Below are 16,060 nucleotides of genomic sequence, written 5' to 3' on the forward strand. Positions count from 1 at the left end.
ACACAGGGATCCTGGGGGACTCCCAGCTGGGCTGTCCAGCCCTGCCCAAGGCCCTGTGCCAGGGAGAGGCTGGGCTCTCTGAGATGGGCAGGGTGTGGGATGGCAGGGATCCCTCTCTGAACAGTGGGACGCTGATCCCCTTCATTCCCCTTGTGCTCTGCCCCAGCTGAGGGCCTGGCCTGTGGCATTGGGTGAGTCTACTGCCTCACGGAGGCAAATTCATGAGTGAAACAACAGCTGACCTAATTAACCCTCCCTTCACATCCTCCTGCAGTTGCCAAGTGGCTGCTGTGAGCTGGGGCAGAGCAGGGTGGTTTAATGGCAGCAGCTCTGGCATCCCACCTAAACCCTCTCCTGCCTGACCCGCGCCGTCAGCTCGCTGTGCATCTGATGGGGCTGCTGATGGGGGCGTTATCTTAGCTTGATTAGCAGCTGAGTAATCGATGGATGAGCAGAGAGCAGGAGAAATGTAGAGAAAAAGCAGTTTACTCTGAGCACAGAGAGCCAGGGCTTTGTGGGCCAAACTTTAACCCCCCTGGCACTGTCCCACAGCCTCTGTCACCCATCCCGGGCAGAGCCTGTCCAGCCAAACGGGGAGGCTCTAGAGATGCCCTCGTATCTGACCGACCCCGGGGGAGGGAGGAGCCCCGGGAGCGCCGGAGCAGCCGGGGATGGGGTGCCAGGGATGCGCTGCCAGGGATGGGGTGCCAGGGATGGGGTGCCAGGGAAGGGGTGCCAGGGATGGGGTGCCAGGGATGCGCTGCCGGGCGGCCCCTGCCCCGTCCTCTCCAGAGGCCGAGCCCCGGCAAACAGCGCCCGGCCAGAGGCCCGGGGCTCTCACCCTCGGCCTCGCCCCTCACCTTCCCCGGCTGACCTTCTCCCGGCCCTTCACCCTCCCGGGGTGTTTCCAGCGGCTCCAGAAGGGCCATTGCTGCTCTATTGTTCACCGCAGCACCTCCTGCTGCCCCGCCCGCTTGCCCCTCAGGAAACCGGGTGCGAACTCTCTAAAGTTATAAAATCATAAGAAAGGTGGGATTTAGTGCGGCCAGTCTGTTCAAACCATGCCTGTAAGTGTGGAAAGCACCCTCCTGTCCGCCGCTGTCCTTAGGGATGCTCCTTTTGTGCGAGGCGGTGCCGGGGGCTGATGAATGGGAGGAGGTTTCTAAAATGCCAACAGATCAACAAGCCCTCCTTCCCCTGGGAACGGGCTGGCAGGCGTCCTGGAAAGTGCCCGCATCCCAAGGGTTAAAGCCTGGCGGAAGGATGTCATTTCCAGCGGCTCTTTGCCCCACCCCCTCAAAGATGATAAATTATTGCTCGATGCAAAAATGAAGTGATTATCACTGAGCAGCTCTGGGTCAGCCAGGCAGCCCGGGGAGGGCGGGGTGTGGCAGGGGCTGCTGCAGGTTCTTAAAGCCTTGATTCGCCTTCTTGAAGCCAGAAATATTTTGATGGGGCTGCTGATGCTGCCCCATCCTCCTGGCTTCTCCTCAGACTCCATGGAAAAGGAATTTTCTTGGTTTATTGGGATGGAGGAAAGAACTCGAGCAGTGTTTGGTGGCTGTCCCAGGTGTGCCACCCTGCAGTGACACCTTCCCTGCTGCCCAGCTGAGGGATGTGGGACAGAGCTGAGTGTGGTGCGGCTGCTCAGAAACTGGGGAACAGGCTGACCTCAGGACTTTGCAGCAGAGCCATGGATGGAGCATTAAACTGGGAAACAGGGATGGGACTTGACTCTGCCACTGGGACATCTGCCACGGAGACTCTGCCACTGGGACATCACTGTGGTATCGCTCCACTTCCCTCTGCCTATCCTTGAGCAAACATAAAATTGAACAACAAACAACAAACATGAAAATACTGTGAAGTGTCTTCATTTATCCAATAGACAAAGCTCACTTTATTCTAATATTAATTTTTAACTCCTTCCCAACTTCTGCAAGGGAGTGTGTGTTAATCATGAACACAATCAGCTTTTCTCTTTTTAAACCAAGCTCGGTAATTGACTTAAAATTAAAAAAAACCCTCAACCTTGTAAAAGAGGAGGGATGGATGTTGAAATGAAATTAAAATTTTAATTTAGTTTAGAAATGACCCAAGAGTGTAATAGCTTTGGCTGGTACTTGATCAAGTCCCAAAATAAATGCTGTTTCTCCTACACATGTTTTCACAATAGGACAGGAATAAAAAGAGCAAACAATGAGGCTGAAGTCAAGCTGTTAAATCATTAAGGATTTTACCAAATGGTTCCGATTCCCCTCTATTTACTAGCAGCTCTCAGCAAGCTGTGGCTCTGGATTATCTTGATGTAAATCTGCAGTGATTTCCTCAGTATCAGCCAGATTACCTGCCTGGAGAGCTCCAGCCTGGAACAGAGCTCAGCTGAGCTCCTGACAGCATCCAGGGGAGGAGAGGAACTCTTTGGGCTCTTATTAGAGGAAGCTGAAGAGAAGCAAAATATCACTCAGCCATCAGGGAAACTTGCTGACAGTGAGAGATGTTTTGCGCTGTGAAGTAGTTTCCTCTGGGAAGTGGTGGAAGTTCTGTTAAAATTAGCCAGGACAAAGCACAGCAGAGCTCTCTCTGTGCTGTCCCTGCCTCCTTTTCCAGAGCACAATTATTCTGTGCCCGGGATCTGCTCACCCACCTTTTCCAGCAGGGTGTGTCACCTACTGGGTGCCATCCCTGCCATCCATAGTGGGGGCTTGGAATGGTCCTTTCTGGGTTCCTTCTTTGGGGATTCCATGATTCTAGGTCCTTTTCACAGCCTCCAGCCTGTGTTTCTCTGCCCTTTAACCATTGTCACCCACAAAACCTGCATCAGGGTGGGGAACTGGTTTAATTTGTGTCTAACCAGGACTTCACTTGAACCCGCAGAGATGAGGATGCAAATTGTTGCTGAGTTTTGTGTTGTGCTCCTGCCCCTCTCTTGCGCTTTTTAACAGCTCAGTTTGGAGGGGAAGAGAAACCAGAAAGCAAACTGGCTCTAAATGTCTTGGAGCTGCTGTCTAGAGATGCTAATTCACCTCTTGCAGCTGTGAGGGAGCCGCTGGGGCTGCTTTGCAGCTCTGCTTGAATCCTATTGCTGTTCCTTGCTGCATGAAGCCTGTCCTGGGTGTCAGGATGGGTTTGGTGCTGCTGAGCTCAGCGCACACCCACGGCCTCGAGTAGCAGCGTGCGGTGCCTTGCTGGAAGGTTCAGCCTGAGAAAGATGCAAAGGAGAGCCAGCGAGGCGTGAAGCACTCTCGAGAGCTGCTGTGAGTGAGCTGCCTCCTCCAAAGGGGAGAAAACCCCAAAGCAAGCCCAGCTGCTGCTGCACGAGCTGCAGAGCAGAGAGCAGGGGTTGGACTGCTCTGGGACTGCTCTGTGACTGCTTCTGGGGCTGAGAGCCCTCAGCCTCGCACACGTGGGTGTCACTGTGGCAGCTGAACAGCCCCAGCTCTCTCTGGCTGTTCCACCCTGTCTGTCCTGCTTTGTTTGGCAGCATCAACCTTTGCTTTAGGGCAAGGCCAGCCCGTGTTTACCTGAGATGGTTTCCCTGTGCTGAAGGTTGGGGTCAGGTGTGTGATGGGCTGGGATGGAGCACCTTGCCCTGCGTTAGGGGATGCCCTTCGCACCAGGGATGATCCATCCTGCAAGTGCTCAAGGCCAGGTGGGACAGGGCTTAAAGCACCCTGGTCTCGTGGAAGAGAGAACTTTTCCAGCCTAAATTTGTCCCTGCCCGCGGCACGGGGTGAGCTTTAAGGTCCCTTGGAACCCCAAACTCTGTGCTCAGCCAGGCTGCAGCAAAGGGCTGCACACACTTTGTCTGGCCCAGCTGCAGCTGCCCCAGCTGCAGGGAGATTGAAGCCAAGACGTTTTAACGCCTCGTTAGGGCGGGCTGGCAGGGCGTGCACAGATGCTGAGATTAGTTAAGGCTTCTCAGCTACACTAACTCGCACTCGGTGTGGTTTTGGGTACAGCACAAAGAGAAACAGGTTGGTTGCTCTTCCACCACGTAGGGGTAGTTTTCAGTCTTGTGAATTAAAAAAGAGAAGTTTGAAAAAAAATTCTGTTGGTGTTCGAGGCAGAGTTAGTAATAACCAGCAGGAAATGATGATGATAATTTAATACTGTGCACATGCAGGTGTTTTGTGTTGGGCCATTACTCACAGGGCACGGGGGAGATGCTCTGGGGGTCCCTGTTTGCTGAGGTGCTGAGTGAGAGCCAAAGCAGCTCTGCCCTGCCCCGGGGGTGGAGAACTGCAGAGAGCTCTGGCAGCAGCAAAGCCTTCGGGCAAGGACCAGAGGGAAGGCTGGGAGAGAGTCCCAGGGCCTCCAGGAGATGTTCAAGGGTCCAGGGTAGAAGTGGAGGCAAGTGGTGATGTGGGTGAGCTGGTTCTGCTGAGAAGAGCTGAGCTCAAAACATGTGGGGCACAAGTCTGATGAGGGAGCTGGGAAAGGGGCTCAGCCTGAGGAAAAGGAGGCTTGGGGGGCCCTCTTTAAAACAAACCTGGATGTGACATTGGGGCCAGGGTTTAGCTGAGGTGTTTGGGCTGGGTTGGACTCAATGATCTTGAACGTCCCTTCCAACCCAGTGATGGATTCTGTGAATTCTGGCTCTGCACAACTCCTTGTAAGGAGGGGGCATACATGGGGAGTTCCCTGTTCTCCCAGGAAACAAGTGACAGGAGTAAAGGAAACAGCCTCAGATAGCACCAGGGGAGGTTTAGGTTGGATATCAGGAACATTTCTTCACTCAAAGGTTTGCCAAGCACTGGCACAGCTGCCCAGGGCATGGTGCAGTCCCCTTCCCTGGAGGCGCTCCAAACGTGTAAAGTGGCACTTGGGATAATCTGGCAGTGCCAGGTTAAGGGTTGGACTGGATGGTTCTGGGATTTTGTTGTAAGATAACTCAGCCAGGTGTTTGCAGCTGCAGTGGCCACAGCCCAGGGCTCTGCAGGAGTGCAGAGGGGCTCCCCAGGAGCCAGGGCTGTGCTCTCAGGGAGCTTAGAGCAGCTCCTCTGCACCACCAGGCTGGGAACAGCCATTCCCACAGCTCCTACCCGAGCCAGCCCTGCCCAGCCCAGGCTATTCCCCTTCTCTCCGTCCTCCCAGCACCTTGGAGTCACATCCCCAAAACACAGACCTTGCCTTGGCCCTGTGTTCCCATTGGCATTGCAAGGAGAGAGAGAGAAACACCACGGCTCTGCTAACAGAGCCACACTGCAGCTCCTCTGCCTCAGCCACACAAATGGCTTCAGTGATGATTAAAAATCCAGCTAATGAGCAGCTCTGGCAGGAGGACTTGCTCAGGAGAGTGAATCCTGAGTGAGGCATGCCAGGCAGAGATTCAGCCAGGGAAACCTAAGCAAAACCAGAGGATGTGTCCTGAAAGCTGCAAAGTTCTTTGTGAGGCAGACAGGGCCTGACAAAGCTTTCACAGGAAAGGTGTTGATCTCAACAAACTGCCTTTTTTTTTTTTCTCTCTCAAAAGAAAAAAATTGGCAACAATTTCCCACCAATTCTCCAGCAAAGGAAATATGATCTCATCTTCTTCCCTCAGAGCAGCTCCCTCAGCTTGCAGGTGATCATTCATTAATTCATTCCCCATTGTCAGGCTCTCCCCTGGTTCCACTCCTGCATCTGGGTGCTGCATTGTTGACACGACCCCTCTAATCACAATATTTCCTATTATTTCAGGTATTTTTCCTCTTAACTTTTCCAGCCTAAACTCATTAAGGTGACAGTGCTCCAAGCTTTATACAGCTGTGGAAAGCATGGATTTAGCTGGGGCTGTCAGTTTGTATGGCATGGACTCTAATGGCCCTCTCCATTCCTGCAGGCTCCTCCAAGATGATGAGTTATTATATGGACACAGCCATCAGCAATGCAGCTCCTTATGCTTTGGCTCGGCCTGGAATGATGGTAAGGAACACACAGGGCAGGGGAGTGGCCTTGCATTGAATGAGGGTGGGCACAGATGAGATTTTAGTAAGAAATTCGCCCTTGTGAGGGTGGGCAGGTCCTGGCACAGGGTGCCCAGTGAAGCTTTGGCTGCCCCTGGATCCCTGAAAGTGTCCAAGGCCAGGCTGGACATTGGGGCTTGGAACACCCTGGGATGGTGGAAGGTGTCCCTGCCCATGGCAGGCGGTGGAGTGAGACAGTCTTTCAGGTCCCTTCCAACCCAAACCTTTCCATGCCTCTATAAAAGTCAGGAACTGGGGCTGGTTTCCTACCCCAGCAGTTTTCTCTCAGGTTGCTGGGATTTCTCCAGCCCTGACCCAGCTCAGTGCCATCTCCTGAGGATCCAAGGTTTGAGGTAGTTCAGGGCAGTCCTGAACTCCAAGTGTTTACCCAGAGCTTCTCCGACCCTCTGGAGCCAGCAAACCTCCCCTGGAAATGGGGTCCTGGGTGAGATTTCCTGTGCTGGTGTTGGGAGGAGTGTCAGGGGAAGCTTTGTCCCGCTGCCTGCTCCCCCTGCTGCCCTTCACCTGGGACCAGGGGGACCAGCACAGAGCAGGGCAGTGACTGGGAAAGGCTCCTGTGGTTTTCTGGAGTTTTGGGACCACTCTGGTGCTCCCTGTCCTGAGCCAGCTCTGGTCTGTTTGCAGCTGATGGGGGGTTGTGTGTAATAAAGGTTGGAGTGTCATCCTGGGACAGGTTGAACAGGGATTTGAGCCTTTTTTAGGAAAATCAGATCCATATTTAGGGAAATCTGATCTATATTTCAATAAGTCAGAGAAATATATCCAGAGAAATCAGATCTCTACTTAGAGAAATGGCATTTCTAACCATTTGTCCAAAGAACTGCTGAGCCTTAGAGGTCAGATAAGCTCTGGGCTGACACCTCAGGCTGCACAGAACTGGTGCTAAAACCCAACATCTTCCCCAAACTGGGAAAAAAAAGCCCATCCTGAGCCATGGAATATTCCCAAAGCAGCTTCACAGCTTTCCTTTAAATGGTTCCGAGCAAGCATTTGGCTTTTAAATATTGATTTGCCATCAAGGAAATCTATTCCCCCACAGGGAAATGGTAACAATGATAAAAAATTCAAACATCCTGCATTTATTTATAGGTATGTGCATCGTATTGTCCTCTTCTAGGGAGACAAACATTTACATGCAATGTATTTATTGTGTGGTAGATATGTATATGTGTGTGTGTCCATGGTAAATATATATATATATATAAAAAATATACACACAGATGCACATAATAAATATGGTGTGTACATATATATACACACTATATGTACATAAATATATATTTATAAAATAGGTGTGTACAAAATAAAATGAAAATTATATCCTGGGATCTTTTATTAAAGCTTTGTTCCCAATCTAAACAAATCTATGTTTCTAAATACCTCTATATCTATGTATAGTAAATGTATTTTCTTTATAAAGTATAAATTTAGCTTCATATACAATAAAAATAAATGTGCAATTTATATAGAGTTATAAGCTAGGATTACATAGGTGTGGGTGTATAAATTCTTATATCACCCATATAATCAGTACATCTATAATGTATTGTGTGTTAACACATAATAATATGTTTATTATGTAATGTTTGGGTAATGATACATTATGTTATATAAATTATAGGTGCATCTGTACATTTCATATGAGGTGTATAACTCATATACCCATGTATGCATTCCACATGTATAAACATCTCTGTGGACACACCAATAAAACCAACATAAACAACCCAAATATAAAGAAAATAATCCCAAATAATATCCCTATAAATAGGAACATAAATATGAGAGCTGGGACCAGGCTCTCCTTCAGTGCCTGGGCAGGGCTGTGGTTCTGCATCCCCTGGTGACCCCCCACGTTTTGGGGGGTGTTTTGGGGCCTCCTGCTGCCTAAAAATGGCCTTCCCAGTTGTGGGGAGTGGAACAAAGCCCTGCCACAGAGGGTGTCCCCATGGGAGACCCCAGGCTGCAATCCTGCCAAGCTCAGCCTCACTCTGACCTTCACTTCTCTCCTCATCTTGGTGTAAAAAGGGCCCTTTTTGTCCCAACACCCCTGAGCCAGCTGGGCTGGGATCTGCCAGAGCAGGACTCTCTGCCTGATTCTGGGGCAGCCCCATTGCCCCCCGCACATTTTGGGGTCCCCCTCCCCTGACAGTTCCATGTGCTCCTTCCAGAAACAGGGAGTGCCCGTTCCCTGCGAGGATCCCTGGGTGACCTGTGCCTTCCAGGCCTCCTGCTGCCAGCCCCGGCCCTGCTGCCCGCTCTGGGACGAGCCCGCCACGCAGGAGGTGCCCACCGGGCTGGAGCACTACGGCACGGGTAGGACATGGGGGACATGGGTGGGACACAGGTGGGACGCGGCTAGGACATGGGGTGCCATGGTAGGACATTTGTGGTGGCATGGGTAGGACATGGGGTGGCACAAGTAGGACATTTGTGGTGGCACAAGTAGGACACAGAGTGGCACGAGTAGGACATGGGGGTGGCATGAGTAGGACACGGTGGTGGCATGGGTGGGACACAGGGTGACATGAGTAGGACACGGGAGTGGCACAGGTAGGACATTTGTGGTGGCACAGGTAGGACACAGTGATGGCATGGGTGGGACACAGGGTGACATGAGTAGGACACGGGAGTGGCACAGGTAGGACATTTGTGGTGGCACAGCTAGGACATGGTGGTGGCACTGGTAGGACATTTGTGGTGGCACGGGTAGGACATTTGTGGTGGCACAGCTAGGATATGGTGGTGGCACGAGTAGGACATTTGTGGTGGCACGGGTAGGACATTTGTGGTGGCACAGCTAGGATATGGTGGTGGCACGAGTAGGACATTTGTGGTGGCACGGGTAGGACACAGGGGTGGCACCTTCCCTGTGCTGGGGGGCTCGGAGCAGCCTCAGCTGGAAAAAGGAGCCTGAATCACTGCCAGGCTCTGTTGTTGTGTCCCCCCCAAGTGTCGTTCCAGATTTGCTTTCTGCCCCAGTCCTGCCCTCATTTATTGGGGTTTTTGCCCTTAGTGCCACCCCCAAGCACAGCACCACCAGGTTGGTACTTGCCTTGATGGTGTCAAGGGGCTCCCTTAGTGACGATTGGTCCAGAAGGCAGAAAAAAACCTTAAATATGGGGGTTTTGTATTTATTGTCCACCTATTGAAGTGATGCTGAAGGGTGGGAGCTTCCCTCTTCCATGCCATGGTGTGGGAATGCTCCTCTCCCCTTTCAGCTGGTGATTTTGGTGGTTTTTGGAATGTTGGAGTTCTGTGTGCACTGCCCTTGCATGTGGGGCAGGAGCCCTGCTTGCTGCTCCTGGGCTCTCTGGGAGGATCCCGTGGGCAGGGTGCACCTGCCTGGCTGCACCCTCTGCAATTCTCCTGGCATTTGCAGGACTGGTGTCGTGGCTCCTGCTTAGTGGCTTTGCAAAGTGGCATCCATGGAGGCTTGCAAGGAAACAGGGATTCCCAAATTCCCACTCCACTCTGCTGGTAATTTTGAGTCTCTTGTAACTCAATGCTTTGCACTGGCACAGGGTGCTCAGAGCAGCTGGGGCTGCCCCAACCCCAAGGTGTCCAAGGTTGGGACACTTGGAGCAACCTGGGATAGTGGAAGGTGTCACTGCCCATGAAACTGGATGGGCTTTAAGGTCTCTTCCAACCCAGTTCTGGGAGTTTTTGATTTCCTGGGAGGTTGGTGGTTACCAGACTGGAGAGGAGAGGCCGCGCTGGGCCATCAGCTAAAGCAACTTCCTGCCTGGGCCTAGGCAATGGGTTCATGCCTTCCCTGCCTGGGCCTAGCTGATGTCTCCTCCTACACTCTGTAGTTTGGAAGCTGTTAGAAAAGCACCAGGATCTGATTCTTGCCCCACCAGATGAATTTTCATGCTGAGCTTGCACTTTGGGCTGCTTCTTGTGGTGTGGAATGAGATGAGCTTTAAGGTCCCATGCAAGCCAGCCCAGGCTGGGATTCCAGGACTCCTGGAGGAGCAGCTGGCAGGGCAGATGTTCTCTGGCCTGGGCTGGGTGAGGAGGGAGCAGCCTGGGGCTCAGGTACCCCCAGCACAGCCCAGCCACAGAACCAAGAGAAAGAGCTCAAGTTGTACAATGTGACCTTTCCAAGGGCCAAGATGAAGTTTATGCTTCCCCTCAGTCCCACAGAAGCCTGTCCTGAAGCACTTAAACCCTGTGTAAGCTCCCCTGGGTGTGTGCTGCTCTCCTGTGAGCGTTCCTGCTCCTTGGTGGTGCTCACTGGCCCCTGGGGAGGGCAAGCCCTGATGTTCAGAGACTTTTTGCAGCTGAGGACTCAGCAGGGTCAAATGTACAGTTTGAAATCTCTCCTTGGCAAGGTTCAGGCCTTTGGTTCTTTTTGCTTTCTCCTTTGGTGAGCACTTGGATGTGAGCAGGAGATGGACACAGAGAGCTGTGCCCGTGGCTGGAGCAAAGCCCCTCTGCTATTCCCAGGCATCCTTATTCCAGCTATTTGCTCAACTCCTGTGAGTGACCTCTCTCAGCATGATGTCAGCTCTGCTCTGATGAAATCTGCCCTGGCAGCATTTGGATTTGCTCAAACATTTTGCAAGTCTGTGCCTGGAAAGTTTTTTTGGGTTTTTTTTTCCCAACCATCTCCCGTTTTCTGTGAAAGTGCTCTCTCCAGGGACCAACATATCTGCAGCCCAGATCTTCCTTACTCCACCATGGCTCTGTGAACTTTCTTATTGCAGAGGCTGGAGCCTGCCTCAAATATAAGTGAAGCCAGGGAAAGAAATCCAAGCTGTTGCTATCTTCCACAGGTTTTGATCCACAGCTTTTAGAGGGTTGGGATGAGCAGGACAGGCTCCTGGGTATCTTGCAATACCTAAAAATTACTTTTCAGTTCTTCCTGTTGCAATGCAAGGTGCTCTTTCTCTGATTTGTTTTTTCATGTTGCTGGGTCTTCAGTCTAGAGTAGTTTCTAATTTTAAATGAGAGGAAACTCTTATTTGTATGTGGGGCCAGGAACAGCCTTTCATTTCTCCTTTGTGTCTCAGCTGCACATGAAAACCATTTGTCATCTATTCTTCTGCTGCACCAGAGGCTATTTTGGTTTTCATGGTCTTGATGTTGGTGAAAGAAACAAGTCAACAAGGAAAATGCAAGTGTGAATATATCCTCCTGCAATAGAAACCCACAACATTTCTAAGAGTTTGAGGGCTGCTTGCGTTTAGGGAAGATACTTTGCCTTTGAAGCTTGAGCAAGTTTATTTACACTGTGCTTGAAGCTGATAAGATTATTCTGTGATATGGATAAAGGAAAGCTTGATGTGGATTTAGCTCATAGATAAAGCAAGAAGGGGTGGAGTTTTTGTCTTGAAAGGCCAACATTTGAAAATGGACTGGAGTCAGTTTAATTTGTCAGCTTGTACCACAATGCGTGGTGCACATGTTGGGAATGTCAGTGCCCAGGGATGACGACAGGAGGGAAAGGCCCAGCCCAGAGGTGACAGAACAAGGCCATCCAGAGGGGAGCTGCTGGCTGCTCTGCTAGTAACTGGCCACAGGTTTAGGAATTTTTCTCAAATAATTTTGCTTTAAAATTTAGCTCTTATGGTTTCAAGTGTGTCTTTATTAAAACAATCTGTTTCAAGTGTGTCTTTATCAAAACAATCAACTATTTCTTACCTGTACCACAATGAAGAACAATCAACAGTGGCTGAGCATCCTCCAACAATACCAAGAAGAAGAACGGTCTGAGCCCCCAGTGTAGCACATGGAGTCTGTCATCAAGCCAGAGTCCTGCAGGCGTTCTCTCAGCCTGGAGAAGAGCAGACTCTGGGCAAATTGTTAGAGCAGCTCTCCAGTAGCTGAAGGCAGCCTGCCAGGAGGAGAGAGATGAGCTACACAAGGGCATGTAGCTCTGCTCCTTGGCATCAGGTCTGTAAAGGCACCTTGACTGCTCCATCTGCCACCCAGCTGCCCTGTGCCTGCCCAAGGCAATGCTGAAAGGATGCTGAAAGCCCCACTTAGCACCTTATGGTGAACTCATAAGGGAATAGGATCCTAATAATCCTCCCTGGGGAAGATATTTTTTGGGTTGTACAAGTTTAGGTGTAAAATGGAGCGGAAGAAAATATTTGCTAGTGGAATTATCAAAGTGTTGTGGGGCTCTGAACAACCTGATCTAGGGGGTGGCATCCTGCCCGTGGTGCAAGGGTTGGAATGAGATGATCTTTAAGGTCCCTTCCTGCCCAAACCACTCTGGGATTCTGTGATTCCATAATAATTTGAGCATGTACTCAGGCCTGGCTCTGCTGCCTTTAGGAGCCAAGGCCACTTTAACAGCCCCTTGCACCCAGAGTGGGTTTGTTTTCCTTACTGATAGGGGAGATAAAACTGTTGTTAATGGCAAGTGAGGGATGGAACCACTCCGACTCCAGCGGAAGAGCTTTCTACAGCTGTTGTGCTGAATTAGCATCCTTGGACTGAAGGCATTCTCAGCCTTTTGGATACTCCTGGAGCATTTGGGGGAGTGCTCCTGGCTTCACTGAGAAATGGATCACACAATCCTGGGATGGCTTGGGTTAGAAGGATCCTTCAGGATCATCTCATCCCAATGCCCTGCCACTGGCAGGACCACCTTCCACCAGAGCAGGCTGCTCTAAGCCGTGTCCAGGCTGCCCTTGTACCATCCCAGGGATATTCTGGAGAGCAAAAAGCAGAGCTGGTGCTTCATGGGCATCAAGTCCTCACAGCCTGGGCTGCCCTGGTGTGGAGCTGGTTTGGCCAGGAGAGCCAAGGCCCTGCAGCTGCAGAAACACCTCGGTGTGCTCCAGGCCCAAGCAGTGGTGTGGACCCTGTGATCCTCCTCCCAGCCCAGCTCCCAGCCCAGCCAGGGCCGCGGGCCGGGGTCCCACGGGGCCACCCACATCCGTGGCCAAGCGTCCCTGCTTTTCCCCACATGTCCCCTCATTTGCCTGCCCTTCTCCCGGTGGAGAACCCGCAGGAAAACGTTTTCTGTGAGCGCTTTCTGGGCCAGCTTCCAGGCCCACGCTCGGAGGAAGGGGGCTTGGGGAGGAGGAGGAGGAGAAGGGGGGAAGGTAAAGCTGACCAGGCTCAGCCCAATGGCTTCTCCAGCTGCAGAGCATTTTCTGAGCAAAGCTTTTTTTTCTAAATCTGCTTTTTTTTTTCATGTCCTTTTATCCTATTTTTAACTGCGGCCTCCTTCCTTTTCTCAGCCTCCTCCAACACTTCCCCCTCCCCTGTGCTGCGCTGCCTCCCCCGCACGCTCTCGCTGAGATGAATGGGAGCCTTCTCACAGGGCATGCACAGCTGCTGCTCCTGCCTGCAGGACTTTTTAACTGCGGCCTCCTTCCTTTTCTCAGCCTCCTCCAACACTTCCCCCTCCCCTGTGCTGCGCTGCCTCCCCCGCACGCTCTCGCTGAGATGAATGGGAGCCTTCTCACAGGGCATGCACAGCTGCTGCTCCTGCCTGCAGGACAGCCAGCCCTCCCCTCGGCCAGATCATCTCTGAGCCAGCCAGGATCACCCCTGGGCTGACCAGGATCACCCCTGGGCCAGCCAGGATCACCCCCAGGCCAGCCAGGCTCTCCTCACCCTCTTTAGCAAACCAGAACAGGCAAAGGAGGATGTGCAGGAAGGTGAAGGGCAGCAGGATAGGGGGAAATCAGGGTGAGCCCCATGGGGAGGGATGCACTGGATGGGAAATCATTCTATGGCTCAAAGAAAGCCCTGCACAAACTCCTGCCCTTCCCAACCTGCTGCAGCATTCCCTGACCCTCAGCTCTCCCAGGCCCAGGGGCTGATGAGGCTCAGGTCTCTGTGTCACCTCTGGCCACTGAGGTGACACAGCCTCTCTGGCTCTGGGGCTGTTTAGGGCCTGGCTGGAATGGGGGATTTTCACTTTTTCTTTGTGGATCTTTGGGTATTCCATCGCTCCAGCTGAGGGCCAGTCCCAGCTGCTGTGCTGGGGGACTTGATAGCTTGGACTTCATAGGTTGGACCTTGATCTTAGAGGTCTCTTCCAACCTCATTATTCTGTGATTCTGTGATTCTGTGACACTCTGAGCTGCTGAAGGACACATATCATTTCCTCTGTTAAGGGCACTTTCTGATCTGTTGGTGGAGAGAGAAGATCCCTCCATGCCTTGGGCATGAATTGCAGGGCTGTGGATGCCTGTGGGATGCCTGTGCTGTGTGTGAATCTGCAGGGAAGCACGAGCAGCCCCTGCTCTGCTCTCAGGTCAGTGGGAGCTGGAGTTGCTGGCTCCTGTGGATCCTGTTGTTTCCCAGGTGGGGAAAACACACCCAGGGGTTCCCATTGTTGAAAACAGGACCAGACTCCCAGTACTAAAGTGATTTCAGCATTTATTACAAGAAAAAGAAAGGCCTAAAGCAGGGGCCCGGCCGAGCAGGAGCGTTCCCACCGAGGATGCTGCAGCGCTGGTGCTGGGGCCGCTCAGCAGTGATGGCCCCGATGTTCCAGGGGAGCAGCACAGCTTCCCTGGGTCAGATGCCCCTTTTTATCCTGTTTTTTGTCCCCCTGGATTGGTTTCTGTTTGGATCCTTCATTTGCATGAAGGTTTAAGGTGTTTGATTGGCCATTACAGTTCTGTCCAGGCTGGCTCATGGTGCACTTTACTGAGGTGTGTTATGGTACCTTGAGTACCTGATTTCTTACAACTACCCTTTAACCCCTTTTGCAATATAACAACCAAACTAACAGTACATGCTTAACCATCTATCAACTATTTTACAACAGTTTCTAACCTATTTTTAACACCATGACACTCAGTGATGCTGGGACCTGCTGCAGCTCATCACTTGGAGAGGATTATTTGCACTGAGGCGACAGAATGACAAAAATCTAGGCTTTCAGTTTTCCATTTGTTTCCTGCCTGACTCTGGAAAATTCCCTGTGCTGCCTGTCCAAGACACAGCCCCAGGGAGCTCCCTGTGCCTTGGTCATCAGCAGAGAATGAGCTCAGAGCTCTTTTCCCACTTGAGCTGCAGAGTCAGCTGAGGATGAAGGATCATGCTCGGCCCTGGGATGAGGCTGGGGCAAAGCTGGAATGTTGGTTTTGGGAGAAGCCTGGAGATTCGTTGGGATTCACGGGTATAACAGGGGATGGGACCTCGGCAAGAAGCAGAACTCAAGTTTGGGAGCTGCAAAAATGAGCAGCAGCACTGAGGGCTCCAGTGTGCCTTGGGGAAGGGACAATGGGATGTCCAGGAGGAAGGGATCTGAGCCACAGCAGGGCCAGGGTTTCTGTGATGCTGTGAGGCTGCCTGCAGAAGAGTCTCCTTTTGGGGTGCCCTTGGAGCAGGACCAACCCCTCTGTAGGGATGGAGTGAGCTGGATGTACCTGCTGGATTTTCCAGAGGAGGAAACCATCCTGCGCCACCAAACACTTCAGACAGGGCACACAATGCACAACTGGGGGATGGGGGTGTGGTGTTTGAGCTTTCCCAAGAAAATTCCTCAGAACTGTGACCTGTGGGAACACTGGGCAGCAGAGCACCCTCTCCAGAGGGTTTGGTTGCCCGTGGCCAGCCCTGGTGGCAGCACTTAGGGGGGCTTTGCTGGGCTGGTGAGGAGCAGGGAGGGCAGCAGAAGTGAGGAGAGATATTTGGAACAGCTTTCCCAGAGAAGTGGTGGAATTCCTGTCCCTTGAAATGTTCAAAACATGTGTAAATGCGGCACTGGGGGACACCACATGTCCACCACAGTTTAGTGGTGGGCCTGGCAGTGCTGGGGGAATGGTTGGACTGGATGATCTTAGAGGGTTTCTCCAGCCTTTAGGATTATCTGATTGTGTTTTCTCCCTGGATGGACAATGGGATGCCAGGAGAGCAGAGCAGGGCAGGCAGAGGGGCTGTGGGGAGCAGGGAATCCAGGACCCTGCAAACAGCCTGATCCTTTCAGCTGCTGGCAGCTTGGAGCACCTCTCTCCCTCCAGATGTTCCTCGTGTTTATGGCTGCTGCAGCAAGAGCCTGAATTCTCTCATAAATGCATTTCTCTCTCTCTCTTCCTCACATCGAAGCCAGAAGTCTCAGCTCGGAGGCTGCAGCTGGGAAGGAGCTGGGGTGAGGGGTGGGAGAGGGG

The 16,060-nt window shown here is 52.1% G+C and overlaps 1 protein-coding gene across 1 annotated transcript in view; it reads left to right on the forward strand.

Moving 5' to 3' along the window:
* ETS1 (ETS proto-oncogene 1, transcription factor) overlaps window positions 1-16,060 on the forward strand; it is an 84,719-nt gene that overhangs the window by 1,399 nt on the left and 67,260 nt on the right. Inside the window, exons 2-3 of the mRNA XM_005427899.2 lie at window positions 5,825-5,907; window positions 8,141-8,285. Of these exons, the coding sequence (XP_005427956.1) occupies window positions 5,836-5,907; window positions 8,141-8,285 (217 nt within the window). The 5' untranslated portion in view covers window positions 5,825-5,835. The remainder of the gene's footprint in view (window positions 1-5,824; window positions 5,908-8,140; window positions 8,286-16,060) is intronic.

The sequence above is a fragment of the Geospiza fortis genome, unplaced genomic scaffold, assembly GCF_000277835.1.
Source record: "Geospiza fortis unplaced genomic scaffold, GeoFor_1.0 scaffold140, whole genome shotgun sequence".
Lineage (NCBI taxonomy): Eukaryota > Metazoa > Chordata > Aves > Passeriformes > Thraupidae > Geospiza > Geospiza fortis.